The sequence below is a fragment of the Bombus pyrosoma genome, linkage group LG5 (assembly GCF_014825855.1).
Source record: "Bombus pyrosoma isolate SC7728 linkage group LG5, ASM1482585v1, whole genome shotgun sequence".
Lineage (NCBI taxonomy): Eukaryota > Metazoa > Arthropoda > Insecta > Hymenoptera > Apidae > Bombus > Bombus pyrosoma.
Genome location: NC_057774.1, coordinates 11,643,641 through 11,664,956, shown reverse-complemented (window position 1 = coordinate 11,664,956; position 21,316 = coordinate 11,643,641). Strand labels below are relative to the sequence as shown.

Below are 21,316 nucleotides of genomic sequence, written 5' to 3'. Positions count from 1 at the left end.
TAGAAAAAGATAAAAAACCGTATATCGTAATCGTTCGTTGTTAATAAAATGCACAGACAGAATTAGAACGCGGGCCAACGGCCGGAAACGATGTACACCGATTTCCAGTTAGCCAACGAACAGAATAGGTCGAGTCAACGACAAGAGAGGAGAACGGCCACCGACCACCCCCAAGTCCCCTACCCCAATTAGCCACGCATTATTAACGCGTACTGTACACAGGCCGCGTTTACGGCCAGCTTGGCCCCGGGTTTCACCGTTAATTGTTAGCAATTAGCAGGAAGAATGTGCTCGCAATCTGGCAGAGTCGGAATCCGGGACAAAATTATTTTGCCGGCCTACAGGGGAGATTCCTTTTCCAGAAGAACCCGCCTCCTCGTCTCCTGGCTCCCGTAAAGAAGAGAGATCTTCCCATAATATCCCCTTTTTCAACCCTTCCATCCTGTACCTCGTTAATTATCTTGGTAATTCATCTGCTTCGTCCTCTCGCCATAATGTTAACTTAAGTTATGCTTATGATGTTTAATTATGTTTGATTAGGTGCGAGATGCAGTAAATATTTTTCTTATTCACTTTTCGTCAGATATAGTGGAAAAGAATTTGTTTTACAGATTCTCTTTAATCTCATATATTGTTTCTCTTTGGTTTGACATTTGGATTCTCATTTGAGATTTATGATATTGGGATTGATTAACCGATTCAGGACGGACTAATTGTATAATGGATTCACACTTTTCAAGCCTTTTCTTGATTAAGACTTCAGGATGTACATTTCAATATCGCGGAAGAATAGAAAAAGCCAGTGATTAAAAAACGGGACGAATCGAGTTTCTTTGATGTATTCCAATTATTGCAATAAAATGTAATACTCTGCCGAAAAAAAAAAAAAAAAAAAAAAAAAAAGGGTGAGTGAATATTCTTGCTATTTTAATGATTATTATAATAAAGTTATAGAATACAGTGTATGTTACTTTGTCGCAAACTAATTGTTTAATAGATAACACCGTTTTTATATAATTGAGCAGGATGTATAAATAACACATATTGTAGCGAACTAATTACTGTACTAATTTCATATAGGTGTAAGCTTTCTAATTAATGTATACTATTACATCCTAATTTCATATGTAAATATATCCATAAGTAATGAAATGTGAACTTTTACCGCAACAAATATATTACGCAATTTAATAAGCGAATACATTTTTTGGACATTTTCGTTGTATTCGTCGATATTATTTTTTTAAATTTGTACATATAAATTGCTCATTGTATACTTAATAAATCCTACATTTAATACATTACGTATTCATTAAATTTGATCAAACTGTAGGATCGCGTTTGTTCGTTTTATCGATGCCTAATGAAAAATGTTCTTTAAAAAAACTTTGTCCTGAAAGGGTTAAGCAATTAATAAAATTAAGGGATCATGGTTGTTATGAAGCATTCGATAAATAATAAGGTTAATTATCAGACTTTTTTGACAAGGGGAAGTTCTCGTCGCTAATTAATTACAAACAATCGAATGTTAAACAATTGAACATCGTTCGACCTGCCAGAGATTTCGAATGAAACAATTGGCGACATTCTTGTCAGCCTAAAGGCTCTGTCGTAACTGATCTTATCGATAGGTAAATCGATTTCCATACAATATCACTGTGCTTCCGTAGAGTCGAATTCGAAAGCGAACCAGTCTCGTTCAATTCGTAGGTGAACGCCATGAAGTTTATTACCATAATCGAGCCATTAATTAAATCCACTGCCGTCAATTAATTATCCCCATAAATCACAACGCCATATTATAGCGATCAATTTCTATTTCATTCTTATTAATTCCGCAAACTGGCTAGTGAATAGAGTACCAAATAAGAAAGTAGGGAGAAAGAGAATGAAAAGTGTTAATGGAGAAGAGATTAATTTAGAAAAAGATGTATAGATTTTTCTCATTGTCGAGTCCGTGGAATCGTTAGAATGACGGTTTGGATACATTTTTCGTTCGTGGTGTCACTATGGCCGACGAGGTATGAACCGTGTAGAGCGTAGGGGACGATAATCGAGTTCGACAGGGATCGGAAGTCCGTCGATTCGGGTTGACTGATGGCGATCGAGGGTCGAAACGATCGATAACGAACGCCTAATCGCGCGTCTACGATACCAGAGACCGAGTAAACGCTGCAATGTGACAATGTCCATACTAACTGACATTTTTTCATTTTGTAAAACTGCAGTCCAATCAAGATAATGGAACTATGTGAACTCTTTGAGAAAAGCACGCTTTGCAACACGATGCAAGATCTGTTCTTCACTTAATAATGATGTAAACTGTACTGATAACTGTACACTGCACTGATAGCTATGAAAATGTTGTACATATACGCTGTACGTGTTATACAAAATATTTTGATATTACATTAGCGTTGAAAATTGAAACCTCATGTAACAATGTTACGATGGTTATAAAAAATTTGAAATCAATCTGAAAAGTGTACACATACAGAAATTAGAATGTTAAATGATATATTCTAATAAACTTTTACATTTTGCTTCGCTCTCATCTCTAACGCAAACGACATTCCGTCTGCCTACGGATGGAACAATCTTAACAGCAAAGAAAAAGAAAGAAGAAGGAAAGGTAGGAAATGACAGAATACCGTCGAATCGTCATTTAACCGTCAAAATCCTTCAGCAACATGATGGTTCTCTAGAGAAAAACGCTGTCAGGTTCCATTTCGGATTTCCAGGTATATAAAGTTGGTCCACGGAAGACTCATCGACGCGTGTATTGCAGCGTTTGCTCGTTCTTGCCTTGTGGATCGTAAATAAACCGGCCGAAGGGAGTATTTCTCTAATGGGAGGGGGAGGAAGAGGGGAGGGGGGGCGGAAAGGGGGTGGCAGTAGAACGGGAGGATCGATGAGGAGCAGCAGAGAGATCAATGGTTGGAACGGAACCATGGAAAGAAAGAGGCGGGCCACGCGTATATATCTATGTTCGTGACAGAGAGAAAGAGTCAGAAAAATGGAGGACGAACAGGGGTGGGAGCATTAAAGAAGAAGAAATATAGATAATCACGTGAGCTCTACGATGCAAGGCCGTGCAGCGTAGCAGACAGTGCTCGAACGAGGTCGGAAGAGTGTGGCACGTTAATTTCAACGATCGATCTCATACGATCGATCCTTATTCGTGAGAGATAGGCTGCTCGTGTATCAATTTTGAATATTATTCCGAGTTGGATTGAAACTCGAGATTGATACTCACCTGTTCGCCTTTCGGGCAGATTCAGCGTGGTTGCACGGAAGTGAACCGTCTCGCTGCGGCCTTTGCTGTTGCTCGCGTATATGTGTACGTCGTAGGTGGTGCCAGGCTCGAGGTTGCTCACCGAAAAAGACGGTACTTTGCTCGTTTGATTGTAGACCGTCGTGCTCGGTTTCGACGACGTACTGCTGGTTCCCACCTCACGGTCCACCTGTATCGTGAACTTTTGCGGCAGACCGCCGTCGAACCCCTCTGTGCACTCCACGTACAGCGAGTCCGTTGTCTGGTTCAGAAGAGAGCAATTGTGTGGCGTGTCTGGGTGACCTGCAAAGCCGAATAATTAGTACGATCGCCTGCTCGAGTCACAAGTTTCTCTACGGTTCCTAGTGTCTAGGCAACGTAGCGTGTATTTTCAGTAACCGTTTGTGAGATTCTTTCACGAATATACGTATATAATGGCTTAGAAAGTAGTTTTTTCTTTCTAGTGCTACATCGTTCCATTTACTATAGCGCTTACATGCTATTTAAACGAGGTCCAAATTTTGTAACATTCGACCTTTTGTAACTTTCGTAGCAGCGTAGAAATGTATTGGGAAGTGAAATGTAGAGCCTCGTTAAAAATGTTTCATTGGAAAATAAGGTTAGGTGCCAACAATTGTTGTAGCCACTGTAATAAAAGATATAGTATGCTATAAACATGCGTAAATCAATTATAAACGTTTTAAGGAAAACGTTCGGTCAAATTTAACGAAACGCTTCAATCGCATATTTGACGCACTTCTAACCAAGATCTCGAATCTTTATCGAAAAACTTATACTTTGATACCTGGTATTGTACACTTTGTATACTTTGTATACTTTGATATCTGGTGAAGTTTAGTATTGTTTAATATTTTTCGGTTATATTTTTCCAAATTGTTAATTTATTAGTTGAGATATTTTTATTAGCAGATTAGATATGTGGACATATCCGTCCACAAATCGTTACACACACATACATATATATATATATATATATATATATAACAAAGTGGCTATGGTGCGGCACAATAAAAAAGATCATATTGTTTTTTTCATATTGTTTCGTGCTACTTTATGTATCGCATAATTCCACCGATCCTAATACAGTACCACGAGTGTGAATTGAAATTGTTGGAAATTTATAAAACGTTTGAAAGCTAATTCTAGAAAGAATCTAGTTAAAATGTCTCTCCTTAAAATATTCAACACGATCTATGTAGCATTCCGCAAGTATGATTCGATGTGAACTTTTAAATCACGCCCGAACATACCACGTCTTATCTGGTACACACACACTTTCCACTCCTTTTACCGATCCTCCCTACGGAAACTTCCATTTTCTCGCTTGCGAAAAACGATCGTTTAAAAAGTAACAACTGTGTCGGTTAAAGACGTAGTAAAGCTATCTCTGCTCGACGTAGCCGTAGCGTCGTTTGGTGTATCCTGGCAGGGGAGCTCTCTGGGATAGCTGACCTGTGATTGCGTCGAGCAGGCAAGAGATGAAGCGGTCCGAAGTTGATGAAACTACGACGACAAACGTCTGCCTCCTTTACACGAGAACTGAATACTGAAAGGCAAGAGAGACGACCATCTTCGAGTGTCTCCCGGTTCACGTACGAACCGGTGAAACCGGTGTCTATCAAACGACGCCGTTTCTCAGTCGTCTTTAATCAACAGATACGAGCTTAGTTAGGTTTTCCTTTCGAGATGGGGCTGACTTCTCGTTGGACGTTTTCCGACTACGTTTTATGCAACGTCCTCTTTAATAGCGCTTTTTATTGCGTCATTTCACTGGTTTAATGCCCACCCACGGTACTAAAGTGCGTTTGCCACGTAGTCACGCGGCCATCTACGATGTCACATCGTCGCACGTCCTCGATACGGTACAGTCCATTCGCGTTTTCACATGTTTCATAGGACTTAGCGAAAGTGGTTCGAGAGATCCTCTGTTGGCATCATACTCGTGAAAGTTGGGACGGAATTGGGAAACGTTTGGCAAATCCGGCTCTAAATCATTTCTAATGGATGTATAGATACGTAGATTTTTTTAGCAGATATGTCCATTCTCTTGGAAATAGTTACAGTGGAAGACGAACATATTCGGACATTTGGAAGGTAATTGCAAAGGGAGGGTATAATAAAGGGATTGACCACCCGACTGACAGACATCAAAATTATGTCCGTAACAATTCTTGCAATATAATTTACGTTAGGTAACATGTCGCGTTGGGTAAATTTCATTTTCTCATTCTTCCGATCAAATGCAATGAACTGATCGGCTTTTCTCTAGGAATCTTCGAAATTTAATTTGTCTTACGCAACGCGTTTCATCGAGAAAATTCCGTTTCCTTATTTCTTGGATCGAACACGAAGGAATCTACGGTTTCTCTGTAACGATCTTGGCAATATGTTACATTGAGAAAATTCTACTTTGCAACTTGTTCGATCGAACACGAAAGGGTGGTCGTTCTTTCCCGTAACGTTTCGTTAAGAGGTCGTCAAACGCAGCGAAAGAGCGAGACACCGGAAAGGAAACGGATGTCCGGCTACGAAGTCGGCTGTCGTTGTTTCTAATCTGCATAATGAGGAAACTTTTTTAAATCTAATTTACGTCTATCAACCATCCCACGGGAGACACATTTCCCAGGATTACTCTGCAGTTCTCTATACCTTATTTGCCAGTTTTCCACTCTCCTCACCGCCGCCAAGAAATCCTCACGATTTATGTTTACTAAAAATCTTCATTTCCGTCCTACAAACTGTTGCATAATCAAGAGCGAAGCTTCTCTCCTGCGAAGGTAGCGACGTTGCGTGATTTCAAGAACCGAATGGAATTTTCACGCGGAGGTATACTTTCAACGCGTATTATGTCAACGTTCTCGCGTTTTCGGTACTCACGATAATGCGAATTCTCTTTGGAATTAAAGGAATATCTCGACGCGTTTGAAACGCTGGCCGCTTGTTAAGAATGAATGTTTTAATGTTGAACGAAATCTGTCCGCTGTTCTTGGTGTTGTACATTTTTATTTATCATGTTATTTCTCAACATGGATATTTTTCCAAACGTTTGAATTTGATTTTCTTTACTTTTTCTGTTTGATCGTTAGCTAGGTAAAAGCATTTTTGAAAGGGAGCAGAGGAAAGAACGTAAAGTATGTTCTTCTTGTTTCAGTGTTAAGGAATTTATGGTTTGCTGTTTGAAAGTTTTCATTAATTATCGTATTTGATAATAATTTGATCTGTGGCAGAAAATATAGATGGTGTAATTTGTAGAAACTCTTTAATGCTTTCAATGCGAATTATTTCTTGATACGAAGTATCGGCATCAACAAAGTGTTTAAAGTAGTATGGTACATGTCAGTATGTTTATAAAAACAAAACAAAATCTAGAAGAAATTGAATATAGCGAAAATAAAAATACCAAGGGAACGTTTTTCATAAACGAACTTTGAAATTGAAAAAGTATAAAGGGAATGGATTTAAAATGGATCGAACTGATAACATTATATTTGTTAATATGATAATATTCTATGAAGTCTCTATTTATAACGTAAAGAATCCTCACCAGCTGGCACGATATGGTAGACACAGGGCTCGAGCTGGGTACCCTGATCGTTGGTACCCCAACAAAGCAAAGTACCATAGTCCAACTCTGTCATCGGTGTGTAAGAGGCTGTGGAACGTGTTCGTTCGCTGGTGACGTGTGCCTGTGGTATGTCGATCGCCTCCATTGTGTTATTGAACTTCCACGTAAACGTTACTTCCGCTGGATTTGCCTCGAGCTCGCACGGTATCCTCGTGGTTTCCTGCCGTGCTACACCGAACACCTTTACCTGACCGTGGTGACAGACTGGAGTGACTGAAAGAGAAATAGAAATGCATATACAGTTCCGATTCATTGACTCGGAAATCAGTTCCTGAAAAGGTTGTGTTATCCACACTATCCGTTGAGTATTACGTTGCCCCTTTCCCCTTTAGATATTTTATTATTTCTTATAAATTTTATAGTTTATCACGTGAAATTTTATTGAAATTTTATCGATACAGAAAAATATGTCTTAATTTCAATTGATATGAAAGATGTATATATATATAGGAATAGGAAATTTCATTATCTATTATCACGTCTTTTTTATATTCTAATATACACAAATATTTATATTTAAATATTCTTTTATCTTATTTGAAAATCAATTAGCATCTATCCATATAGACTATACTTTTTCTAAACATTCTATTTCTTCATTCTTGTCATTTTATTTACGTTTCTACGATTATTAATGAACTTTTTGTTCCGAAAGTAGAACATTTTTCCCAATAAATATTTTAATAAACGGTGAAACATCTAAATGTCCCTTTATTTTCGAAAGATCGTTATTACGAAAATACTACATTTACTGCCATCGGAATGTAATCTGGAATGTAAAATATTTTAAAGGAAATGGATTACTTGGAATTATATAAAATAAAAAATTAATAGTGTGCGTGTTTCTAAGGAAATCAACGATCCACATCGATGATTTTCCCACGTCAAAAGTCCCTTGACAGCGGTAGCACTAGGCTTTGAACGGTGGAACGTAAGTCGAGCCTTTTGATCCGCGACTTTGTAGATGAGTGATCGACTGCTATCTAATATTCGTACAGGACAAAGGTAACACGATTATGGAGCACTATCCATGATTAAGCATTAATGATATCATCGATGTCCCTACGTCATTTCCAAGTCCTTGTCAACCGCAAGCCAGGAACAGCATCAGATTTCGTGGTAATATATAATACATAATATATACATGTACGTATGCGTGTATATGTATATAGAAAGTATACATGGTATATGGATAGGAAGCTATCTGCTGTCGAAGGATACTAACATCATTAAGGTGCACCCCTTTACCACTGATATGAACTCGTGATGCTCATAAAACGGAGTATGTCTAAGAGGGTTAATTAACCTTTTACCATTACCAAGAAGTTTACTATAATTGAAAAAATTATCTCACGTATTTCCCCCCCCCCCCCATTAAAATGGAAATAATTATATTTTTACCTTACTATTTCCAACATATAAATCCCTTCTACATTACGAAATCAATCTTCTGAAAAATACCATCATCTAAAGTTCATTAGTTTCAATTTACGGAGAAATGTAATTATTCAAAATTCAACGTTTTCTCAACGCACAGATTCCTTCTGCTTTTTGTAATCAACCCCGTCCCCCCTCCCCTCGCCCGCACGGCACGATACAATGTTCATTATTTTCAATTTACAGACACAAATAGTAATTGAAAATTCACTGTTCTCGAAGCAAAAAGCTCTTCCATCTCCCGAGATTATCCCTTTTAAAAATACCACTCTTGTTGGTAGTTTCTTATTTTCAGTACCTAGACAAAATTGACTATTGAAAATTCAATCTCTCAAAAAATATCACCATCAAACTTTGTTGATCATTTTCAAGTTACAAAACAAAATTAGCGATTGAAAATTCGCTGCACTCAAAGCAGAAATTTTGTGCTTACGAACGTGCTTACATTAAGATCTTACTATTTTCAATCCGCTAACTGATCAACCAAAATGACGAGAATAGAAACTTAACATCAAAAAGTCGTAGCTTGGCGACCGGCGTTCGAAAACGGAATTCAGACAAAAGAATGTAGCGACAAAAGTTCTTCACGTGTAGGGGAATGGAAAAAGTGCGGAGGTTACGGTAGGCGGGTGGCGGATATCGCGTAGAATTTTCTGAGTGATCTAATCAATGAAAGGTCAGCCCCTTTTCTACTCGTAGTTCTTTGCTCGTCCTCCTTCTGCTGTTGTCGGTGTACGATCTGTATGTACACCTATACATTCTTTTACTTTCCGCTTCCACGTACAAAGTATTATTGAATTTCTAGGCGAACCGAACGAGACTTCCGTCCCAGAGTCGAGGTCGCATGGGATCTTCTGTCAGGTTACACCGAGGTTATTCTCCTCTCTCTAGGTATCGTTGTAGCTGAATGTCAATTGCGGAAGCTGTTGGAAATAACGATCGACCTCCGACTTCTTCGAGGATCGTCTCGAATAAAGGATAATCCGACAGACAATTGTCTTTAGTTATCTTTCTCCTCGTGAATTATTTACTCGACAATTTGAGGACTTATTTGTGTCCTTTAATACCAGGAACATCACAGTGATTATTTTGTCGGTATTTCCTCTATACAAGTATATTCCATTTATACTATAGAGAGAATTATTGAAATACACTCTGCTATTGCTCTACATAAAATACGGTATAAACACTTGTCTTTGTTTTGAAGCGACAAGTTTATGGATAATTATATTCGCGAGTGAAAGTAATAATTTTCGCCGATTCTTTAACCCGTTAAGGATCAACGTTCGTCAACATTTTGTTTCTAATGTGTTTTTTCTAATCAATTCGCATTACTGAATTTCATTGAATTCATATTGAGATTATTAAGAGGAATTCCAAGAATATTTGACCGATATTATTTTTCCTCCCTATTTCTTCTCCCATTTGGATTCTATAGTTTTAAGAAGTCTGAAAAAGTTGAAATATCTTATATAGCGTTACAATAAACTACCTTTCTTTTTCTTTTTTTGTTTTTTTCTTTCTTTTTTTTTTTTTTTTCAAATCATAAAACTCCTTTCCGTGTCTCTGATTTAGATTATAGGCTTTCGCGATGTATCTGTTATTCGAATACATTTTTTGGATCTGCACGAAACTTGCTATAATATAATTTATCATGGCAGTAAAAGAAAAATGCAGAATCTTCTGACTGGTGCAGATGGAGGGTTGGGGATACGTAATTATCGATGAATCTATAATTTAAATGTTATTCGCGTTTGTCACATCTGGATATAATTCCCGTGATAATTGTGATTGATAGTAGGAAGAAAGGAGATTAACATTTACTGGAATGAAATATCGTGTCGTATAACGTATATTATGAGAGCGATAAATTCCGTAGCTGTCCGTTACTTGATGAGATACGTCCGATAAAAATTGATTGGCAAAACCTTTACGGCGTTTTTCGTTTTCGATTAATTTGCATAAATTTACGGATGTTTACGTGACCATACCGTCTTCGTTTGTCAGAGAGAAAGAAGATTGGCTTGGCGGATACGGTTAATTCTTCGTTTTAGCGATTGTATTGTGCTTGGGCTGTGGATATATCGTAGGATCAAAGTGCCAGGAAGGTTAAGTGCTTTCATATTGTATTTTAGATGTATCGAAAAATGAGAGTATCATTAATCTCCGGAGAGAAACTTTTAGCGTGCTGGTTCCAACGATTTCTGAAATATTAAGTGGTTAAGTTGAAAGAACCGTAATAGTGAAATAGTGATATCGAATGTTCGTCTCACAGTCGAAAATAACGTGCTTTGTCTTTAAAAAAAAATACATTCTCTACTCTGGGATCTTTTGGATAATCATTTATTAATTAGCGAATAATTAATTCTAGACTATAATCTTCTATTTCCTCCTATCCTATCCTCCCATAAATTTCCAATTATACTCAAACATCGAATAAACAAAAATTTATTTTTTGTCTTTAAAAAATAAACAGGCAGAGTTTCCCAATCAACCTAACGTCTCATATGACACGAATATAATTTCTTTAACCTAGGTTGTAGTTAAAAAATCAGTTGATTGTTTTGTACAACATAAGATTCTATTGATTATTAAAAGTAATAAAAATCTGTGTGTGTGTGTGTGTGTGTGTGTGTGTGTTTTCTAAAAAGACATTATTTAGTTTCAATAAGTTTAAGGTGTTTATAATAAAACTACGTATAATTTTAATAATTCAATAATTTTATGTCGCATAGAACACGATCAATTGATTTTTTAATTCTCGCCTATGTTAAATAAATTATATTCAGAGTCATGTGAGGTTAATTGAAAAAAAGTTCTCTTCTCGAAAGATAGGAAATTGAGTTTTCTTAACTCTCGTTTGAATATAATTGAATTGACATGAAACGCGGGGATAAAAGATAATGTCTGATACAAGATTTGTATTATTCATATTATTAAGCTATATGGAATTTGTAAAAATATCTTCGTACATGACTCAATATTATAAAGTGAGGGTAAAGTAAGTTAAGAACTACTCCATAATCCACAATTCGAACTGTTCACCGATCGATCGTTGCCGACGTTAATCCCGTAAAAGCGTACGAAGACACGAAGAGACGGAAGTATCTCGAAAAACCTGGCGACATCGTGTTTCACTTGTTTCGACAGATTTCTCGATGCGTTTTCCTGCGTTATTGAGTTTCCAAGTCTCTGATCCGGAGAGACGTTCTGCACCAGCCCCACAGTTATTCCCATTTTTCCTGGCTGGTAACAGGGTTAACAGGGATCGTGCCGATCGCCAACATATTGCTGCGTTTACGAATTCACAGCGACTAGGCCAGCGACTGACTTCCTATCGATTCCTCCCGCCATCGCCCACCGACAATAACGAATTAATGCCGTCCATTAAGCATTAATGACGGATCGCCTATTACCCTGCCACGTGCTAAGTGTCTGTGCTAACTATCATCAGCGATTTATGTTGCCCGGATGGATAATTCAACTGTCGTTCGGTATAATAATATTATTGCGAAGAGACGAAACAAGTCATTCTTGAAATCGTCGTCAATGCAGTTACTGAATATCTCAAACAGCATGGTAATAATAAATGGTTAATAGAGGGTTGATTTTATTAAAAATTTTATTCGATCGGAAAATTTCCTGCTTTCTTCTAAATCTATTTCGAACGTGCTCTTTTCAATTCACCATTAACGTTTCAAATCTCACCCAAACATTTCACAATACCTCTTATCCAACTTTGATAATGCGATTCCTTAAATTTCAGCCGCAACTTGTACATGCCCACCCAATTACTTCGTGTAAATGAAATTGCTAACTAATAATATACGAAGAAGCCAAATAATCCTCTTATCCGGCGGTACTTGTGCATATTTACGATAGAATGTGTTAGCCTCTTCTTTTAAATCAGCCGGAACGATACATTAAGGAGCGCATTATCAGCATCGAAGAAATTGATGAGCCAAAACTCATTTGAGCGAAGAATCGAGCGGTGCGCGTTATCCCAGTCTTGCTCCTAGACGCTTTGTAATTAATGTATCTGATTAGCAGTAGCCGGTGTATCGATGTTCATGCATCATCTCGAGTCACAAACACCCGAACACAAGCATCCGGTATCTGCATACACTAATCCATTGATAAGTTGCGGCATTCCTGCCGGGCAGGCCACTGAAAATGTTAATCATCCTGATAGCGTTTCCGCTGTTTTATGGGGTCTTTGGTCGATTATCGTCGCGGTTATCGGTATCGTTTCGACAGAATACTTCAAGATTTAATCGCAGGAACAGATTAATCTTCGCGAGATTCTCGCGCTAACGACTTCCAAAAAGATTGTTATCGGTCTTGGCCCGGGGACTTCCGCGTAATTAAATATACCGTTCTTTGAAATTTGATCACGTTTCGTTCGAACTCCGGATCGCTCTCTGGAGTGTACGTTTTGAGTACATTTCTTGGAAGGAAGTTTGGGAAACTTTCAAGATTTCATTTTACGCTTTTCAGAAGTTTTCTTTTTCACAGTAACAGGCACAAGGATGTTGAATACGTGTGCTTTTCTTTCTATTTATTGGCTTTCGTCCATTGGGAATGGCTCTGTTGATGATCCGGAAATCCGATTCGAAGGGCCTATAATTTTACGTTCGCTTGATTGAAATTATATAAGGTTTATGAGGATGGAGATGAAAGAGGAAGCGTGAGAAGCGTGGGATTAGTACAGCAACGGCGCTTTTAAAAAGTAACTCTGTAATCGTGTTATCATATTTGGTGGATCTATTACGGATCTTCGTGCTGAAAGAAATTTGAATTATTTATATCCCTTCGAGTGATCGATGCTTTTTGAGAGAAGATAAGTGTCTGAATTACGTATTTATAGTGTTCAATAGGTTTTTGCTGAAATATGTACGATATAACCATGGTATAAATTATTGATCGCGAGTGTGGCTCATGATTATTATTACTAAAATTTCGTGACTAAAATTTGTAGGGAAAGGATAAGAATTTTAAATGCACTCGAAACGCGTTAAAATTTATCGAAACGAGACATATTTTATTCGCATATGTAAAACGTTCGTGTATGAAATGTTTCAAAATTACAAGACAATTGTAACATATGATCGTAACATATGATAAATTATGTTGTTTCTTATTAAAAGATATGAATCTAAATTATATATATATATATATATATATATATATATATATATATATATATATATATATAATATATTTATTGGACGAAAAACATATTGTTTTGTTACTTCTTACTAATACTTGTTTTATTGACCTGTAGTTCTGAATATCATTGGCGGTTTTGATAAATTTGTAGTACCGTAAGGATCACACCTCGATATAGAATTCTTAACGGTATCGCCGTTAACCACCCCGTAGGTATACATAAATACATCCTTCGACCTAGCCTCCACTGTTTTCTCATCTAAGGTACTGTTGGGGAGCTTTACCAATTAGGTGTATTACTACTTCCATCCATCCATCTACTTCCCTCTCTTCTTCCCTTTAATTATGTCCAGTTTCCTTGTCTTATTAAATTTTACATTGTATTCCGTTCTCTAGAATTCTATATGCTACGCGAGAAGATTAGCGATTCAAACTTTTCATTAGCGTAATATACTTATATCGTTAGTAAATATGTCCTTAATAATTTAGTTAATTCTTAGTTAATTCTTTTCTAAAGGGTGTTTCGAGAATTCTCTAGAATTTTCTAAAAGACGTTTCTTAAAATTTCAAAACTACTGGTTAATTCTCTTTTAAGAAAAATAATTAAATGCCATGACATTACGAACAACAATTGTCAGTTTAAATTACAAACTGAAAATTAAACCACAACTGAACATCCCGTATCATAATTCCCCGAAAACTTTATCATAAAACAATTTCTATTTATGCGATCATTTGTATTTGGAAAACATAAGCAGCCTAAATATAAATCATCGAAATACCCGGAAAATTAATAGAGAATAATCCTTCCTGAGAAGCTGAGCAAAAAATTTCCCTTGCATCCAAAACGATTTCCAGAGTCCATTAATTATATCGCATGGTATTAATTCCAACAACTCCGTTACATCACAATCTCTATTATCCGGTGAGATCAGTCCATTTGTATTTCCAAAACTACCAACATTCCACCGATCAACCGAACTGCATTGATACCGAGTTAGCCAGGGCGCGTCAACAGGATCGAACAACCTCTGGGTACCGGAGTACACCCAGCAAGCAAGAAACAAGGTAGAGAGAGAGAGAGAGAGAGAGAGAGAGAGAGAGAGAGAGAGAGAGAGAAAGAGGGAGAGACAGAGCTAGTCGAGAAATAGAGAGTGAGCCAGATAGACAAACAGACAGAGTAGGAGCACGTATCAACAAGGGGTTCGAAGTGGTTCAGAGAGGTAGTAGTAGGTAGGAGTAGCGGTGCGCGGAATTAGTGGCAATTAGTTTCCACGGTATCTCGCGGAGACGCGGAGACGCGGAGACACGGAGACGCGTGTAACGGCTCGGATATACGTTGTCGTAAAGAGGCCAAGGGGTTGGAATGGGGCGGTTGGAGGATGGTAAGTTTAATCGACGCGCAAAGGTACAAACTACGCGAAAGTACGTACGTGCATGGAATTGAAAGGGGACAATGAAAGGGGACGTAAGAGTGGGTCCGGGCGGTGTACATACGCAAACACGTGGTGGTATCACAACCATAAGTGAACTTAGGACGGAACTGGGCCGAGAGGATCGTTGAATTCACTTCAACTATTTTCGTCCAGCTATACGATAATTATCATAATACATTGTATTTCTATCGTTGTAGATGCAAATTCTTTCGAGTACAATGGCCACTAAAAATATTAATACGTCGTTTATTGTAATATTTATCTATTAATTAATAGGGTCCGAGTCTATTAAAATTTCGTATCGTTTAGTAATATTTTCATACGATTACGAAAAATTTGGTACTACGAAAGTAAAAGATAAGCCTGTTTCGTCCGTTGACCGGTAGAGGTTGGTTGATGGATAAGTTTGAACTCAAACATAGAGAGGTAGTTGGGTCTCAGATGTTGAAAATATGAAATGGAACACTACTTTGCTGAATTCAGCGATTTCTGTTAATGGTTTAAATGTTAATGTTAAAGGTTTTTTGGAGAAGATGTGGTTACGATTGCTAGTATGGAACAACGTGTTGTGATGATAGAATTAGAATCAAGATTGGGAGCAACTCTGATTTAGAATACGCTGAAATAGATCGTGCATGAGAGGATTGTTTGAAGAAGTTTGGTTGGAACGAGATGTAAATAGTTGGATCGAATATAATACGGTTGAGGCTTTTCGTGAAAAATAGACGAACAATGTCTTGTGATGATAGAATTAGAATTAAAATTAGCAGGAGTCTAATTTGGATCGTACTATAATAGATCGCGTATAAGAGATTATAGAACGTTTAGTTGGAATCTATGTATTAGTTAGTTAATAATAGCTTAAAACCATCTAATATAAGTTTACAAATATATATATAATATACTCGTATGTTCACTATTATACGCAGCAAATAAAATAGCAATTTTCACGGAATCCGAAATAAAACGATCCAATAAATGCTGAAAGTATCCAATAGCAATAATAGCGATGGCAATAATTTTCGAAACACTTCTCGACGCGAAGACTAAATATTTTCTCGGACATTTTGGCCGACAGCGGCGCATAGTTTGAAGAAAAGTCCTTAGGAAATGGTTCATTTGATGGCTGAGATCATTAACAATGTGTCTGTTTGCGTTCAAATTTAGCAACGACTGTATCGCGTGGAGAACGTTGAAATAGAAATGGCGCAATCTATTCGATTATTAATCACACTACGTCGAGACTACGCTCGAAATAAATTCCTCTCAATTTCTGGAGGACGAGAGGTGGTTGCCCTCGTGGTGTCATTCATAAAAACGGCCGGACGACTTCGATTCTCGTTTCTCTCGCGGGGAAAAGAGAAAGGGGCGGAGAGAAATGTAATTACGACGAAAATCGAATGACGACAGTGAAGTTCGGACTTTTCTTGATTCGCGAACACGAGGGCATCGATCCGTCTGGATGTCTAAAGTCTAAAGACGTTACTGACGTCGACGTGATCGTGTTAGACGTCGCGACGCATTGCAGCTCTGTGAATTTTTAAAGGTTGTCACATTCGGCCTTCGCATCCGCCCTAGACTGCTTTATTGACAGCCTAACGTTTGTACTCGGGAAAACCGCATCTACGATCGTCGCAACCGCGAGTTTCCCGGCATTTCTTGTCTCTGTACGAGCAGTTTTGTATCGTTATCCGATCGTAATAGCCGTTATTTTTTACAAGAGTAAACAAAAGAAGAAAGAAGGTTTTTATCGTTTGCGTGAAAAATTTTATGTAGTATATAGTTACTCGTGAAAGTATCATTGAACATTTTTATGAATACATTACAGGTTATGCGATATTTTTGAAAATTTCATCAGAGAATGTTCTATGTTCAGGTACACGATCTAGGACGGCAAATTAATGATTGACTTATACTACCGAAATTGAAACTACTTAGATTAAAATACATCTCGATATACAGAACCTATTTTAACCTAAACCAAGCTAATGTAAGTCTCGATTTAAAAAAAAAAAATAATTAATTAATAATAATTAACACAATTTCCTAGGCAAAGCAGAGAGATATTCGTTATCCAAAAGCAAAACTATAATCCTATATTGTCAACGATTCATAAATATAGGAAGCGCTAAAGTTAATCGCAAAAACAATAAAGTAAATTCATCGTTCCTTAGAAAAAGTTGAAGTCTTTCGCTGGTCTAGTGCCTGTAACAATTTATAACTTAAATTCCTTTTCCATCTCGAAGGGTAGAAAACCATTCGAGGAAACTGTTGAACTACTAGTAGTTCGCAAAACAATCAGCATTATTCGAACAGGAAGCAGGAGAGTGCAGCGCGACCGTGGCTTTTGAAACGGCGACGGTTGTATAGGTGGCTTGGTCGGCCCATTTAGCAAACTCAAGGGAACATTTTCCCCGTCGGTGAGGATAAGTAAACGGTTTAAACGACGTTCCACCGGAAGGAGATCTGTTGGTCAAAATTCTCGGTACCCGGCTATCCGACAATTATATCCCATTTAGTAATCCGTTTTTTCGTACGATTTGAACGTCACTGTGAATTCGGCTTGCATTTAATCCCTTCGCCTTCTTTGTTCTCAGCGCTTGAGAACTCGGCTTCGCCATTTTACAGGCAACTAAGCGGCTTAAGATCTCCGACGAACGAAACGTCGAAGAAAGACGTCGTGCGCTTTTCCCTCTCGCTTGCGCATAATAATATGTCCTAAAACTGAATTGAAATCTTAAGCTTCGTTACCGCCATAAATGGAGCCCGAAAACCGTCCATCTCCCTTTTCGTCTCTTTTCGTCTCTTTTCGTCTCTTTTCGTCTCTTTTCGTTTCTTTTCGTCTCTTTTCGTCTCTTTTCGTCTCTTTTCGTCTCTTTTCGTTCCCTATCTTTGCCTAACTTAACCCCTCTTTCTCTATTTCTCTGACAGTTTGGTGGTACAAGTTGTGGTCTGCCTCTCGCCTCTCTACGCCTCCATTTGCATGTAAATTATTACCAGGCGAAACACAAAAGCGACGGAGAGGTGACCCGAGCTTGAAAAGGAAACGCGAACGAATTGAGTCCTATAGAGCTGCAGTCACTCTGCTACCCCGGAAATGACTCCTCCGTACGGCGAATTGTCCACGCTCGTTGGAACAAGCTAATTCGCGTCACCGGCCAGTGTCGCCTAACGCGTGGTTTACGGAGGCTCGAAGGTGTGCGGGAATAGCGTGTAAATTGTGTGAATTCACACTAACGAAAAGCATTTATCGTAAGAAATCTTTTATTATATTCACATCGTACGCGTTATACGTGTGTATGAAATATTTCGAAATTTCATTAACACTGTAATGAGACACAACTGTCACGATTATATTGGTAACATTTGAAATTACATTAATGTGAAATGTATATTTCACAATTTGAAAATGTATATTATACAGAAGTTGCAATATAATATTTTATTTGTCGTGTTTGATTACTGTGCTAATGAAATCAAAACGTTTTACGTAACGCACACAATTGTACGCATAAAAGTTTCCCATGACAAGGATTCGAATAGTTTTGCGAGATAGCGTACATCTTTAGACGTTGCTTCGCGGATTCCTTACTTAATCAGGCACAACTTGCAAGGTGGATTAAAATGGTCTGTAGAAACAATGTTTCATAAGACAGTCTCGCGAGCGGAACCACGTGTCAGTCTCCCGCAGAGACATTAAGAGCTGCGCTAAATCATTACGACAGGTTTAGTGAGCGGATTTGCATAGCTGCCACATGTATATTCGCGTATACACGTATGCAGGTGAGGATGGCGTTGCGTGCGGCGAATCGACCGATTCGGGAGTGGCACGTATGCGTCCCTGCGTCCAACTCCTTTTCGACTGTAGAAGCGAAATTTCGAGCGGGCGATTTGTCTTTCCACCAACTCGTTCCTCCCCGGACGCCGGAGTCCGCATCCTGAACCGTATCAATTTCGTTGGCTAATTGTCATATTCGATTAGAATACCGTAACAAAGCCGCTGTCGGCTGGCAAAGTCAGCTGTTCGGAGACGAGAATTCATTGGCGCTGAATAGACGAAAGTGTATTGTGGCGAAAGTCTTTCTCTCAAATTCAAGTTAATTCAAATAGAAAGTTAGTATACAGCATGAATATATATGTTAAAGATGTAATAAATTGAGTTTTTGTTCCAGTATGATCATTTCGATTAACTCCATTGTTTTGAATAGTACATGGAAGTAGTTATGGAATTTGTGTGATTTATGGGCATGATATCGTATAAGTAAGATATTAATTATTTTAAAGGCTATTAAATTTGTATATGTTAGGTATTTCGCTTTAATGACACTATAGATAGATCGATTGTGTATTATACTGTGCTCCATATTTATTGGATACATTGATTTACACTTGGACGGATGTACACTTGTATAAATGGATCTATTGCTGCAACCAAGCAAACAAAGGTGAAGGAAGATGATATAGACATGATAGATTGATACGTTATTCGATGTAACATTGTGATAAAAATTGATTCTATAGTAATTATTTAGAAAGTTACACAGTAGGAAGAATCGAGCACACGAGTCAAATTGACACAGAAAAGAATCTTCTAATTTTCTTCAACAGTACATTTCCGATACGACGCGATTGTTTTGATTTGGTACGAAGAAAATTGTGATAAAAAGTTTTGAGTTTGAAGATTAGTCCTCGTTCAATCTTTAACATTCGAGATATTTTCTACGACAACATCGTATACATATAGATATCACGTAGCAAGACAAATTTATAAACGCATAATAAACTATCTCATAAAGCATAAAGATCATAAGAGAATGCGCGCACGGTGTATTTCTACTTGATTTTATTTTCTATGCTTTTTCAAGTGAAAATTCGTCTTAAATATTAATATATTTTCCAGTAATTACTGGTTATATCAGCTCGTATAAAGACTTGAAATTGTAACTTTATGGAAATCCATCTAAGGTCTGGAATTCGTTTGTATAATTTCCTCGTACTGAAGTTACTAAATTATTCTGTACATGTTTAACAGTCTTTAGGGAACACTTGGCGATACAGTTTTAAAGAAGAGCTGTCCAGCTTACAAATGACCAAACTATTTCAAATGTCCATGCAAACCTTTATCAGAGGCTTAAAGGGTGCAACGACCCAGGAAAGGAAGTTCCAAGAAGTTTTTAGAAAGTTATTGTTCAAACAATACTAACAGACAAATATTTCTAATCAACCTGACAGCTCCCATCAGTACTGCAGACTGCAGATTTTTATGCAAATTCACATTCTACTGAATGTAATTGAAAAAATTGAATCTAGACAGAAGATTATAGAGACTATTCTATTTTGAATATGTTATAAATCATGTTTTTAAATGATTTACGTTCTACGCATTTTTGCATTTCCAAATTTCTCATAAATACTTTACAGATTTATATGCAAATTCCTATTTTTATAAACCTAACTGGAGGAGCTGTTCTGCCCCCTGTCGCGTCTAGCAATCATTCCTCTCTCTCTTGTATGCTAAAAACAACTTTCATTTCGCGGACAGATTTTTGATACAGCCAACTTCAAACGAACCAGAAGCTTACAAAACTTTAGAAAGGCTAAACGAAATGAACTTAAGCAACACGACTTCCGTGACACTTTAGTTTATACTTATACTATAGTTCATCTCTGCAGTCTTGTTTCTCAATTTTCCCATTACATTTCGGATAAACGCTACAAACATATATTGTTCCTTGAGGAATCTTAATCTTAAATGTCCTGCAAGAAAAATGACCGTTTCTTAAATATTCCCCTTACGTATAAATTCATAAAAATCTACGGTCTGTTCATCAGCTATCTCCGATTTTCTCTCACAACCTCAAACTCCGAAAGCTCGGCTCTATCCTCGACCCCACGGCTACTAAATCACGCGAACAGCAAAATCTCGCGACACCGTACCGAACTGCATGAAACGCAGCAGCGTCCCCGACCGGGCAGGGCATCCCATTCTCCTCCATCACGGACGCGCAGATCCTCCTGCCGCTTCCGGGCTCTGGCTATTGGGAGACCACGTGGCACACACACGCGCATAATTCCACACGATCCGTGCTGCGTTCCACGTGTATAGGAGTATGCGTGCGTGTGCGACCGGCCGCGCACGATTCGAATCTCATCAAACACCGCGGCAGTCGCCTTTAACTGCCTCAGACGGGCCGTTTAACCCGGCGGACATGGCATCGTGCACGAGAACACGGGCCTGGCCTGGTGAATTCCGGCATGTGTCAGACGGGTAGCTCGTCGATATGGAGGGCCGCAGTTGTAAGCGTGTACCGGGCGGTCGACGCGCAGTCCAACGGATTAGCCGTGGCAGTTCGC

General features: G+C 38.0%; 1 protein-coding gene across 7 annotated transcripts in view; it reads right to left on the bottom strand.

The window, feature by feature from the left end:
- The window catches only part of LOC122567758 (hemicentin-2-like), a 504,101-nt gene that overhangs the window by 19,756 nt on the left and 463,029 nt on the right, over positions 1 to 21,316 (bottom strand). For all 7 annotated transcript variants that reach the window (XM_043726708.1, XM_043726709.1, XM_043726707.1 and 4 more), the window contains 2 exons: positions 6,840 to 7,133; positions 3,257 to 3,577 (listed from right to left, as the gene is read on the bottom strand). In XM_043726708.1, the coding sequence (XP_043582643.1) occupies positions 3,257 to 3,577; positions 6,840 to 7,133 (615 nt within the window). The remainder of the gene's footprint in view (positions 1 to 3,256; positions 3,578 to 6,839; positions 7,134 to 21,316) is intronic.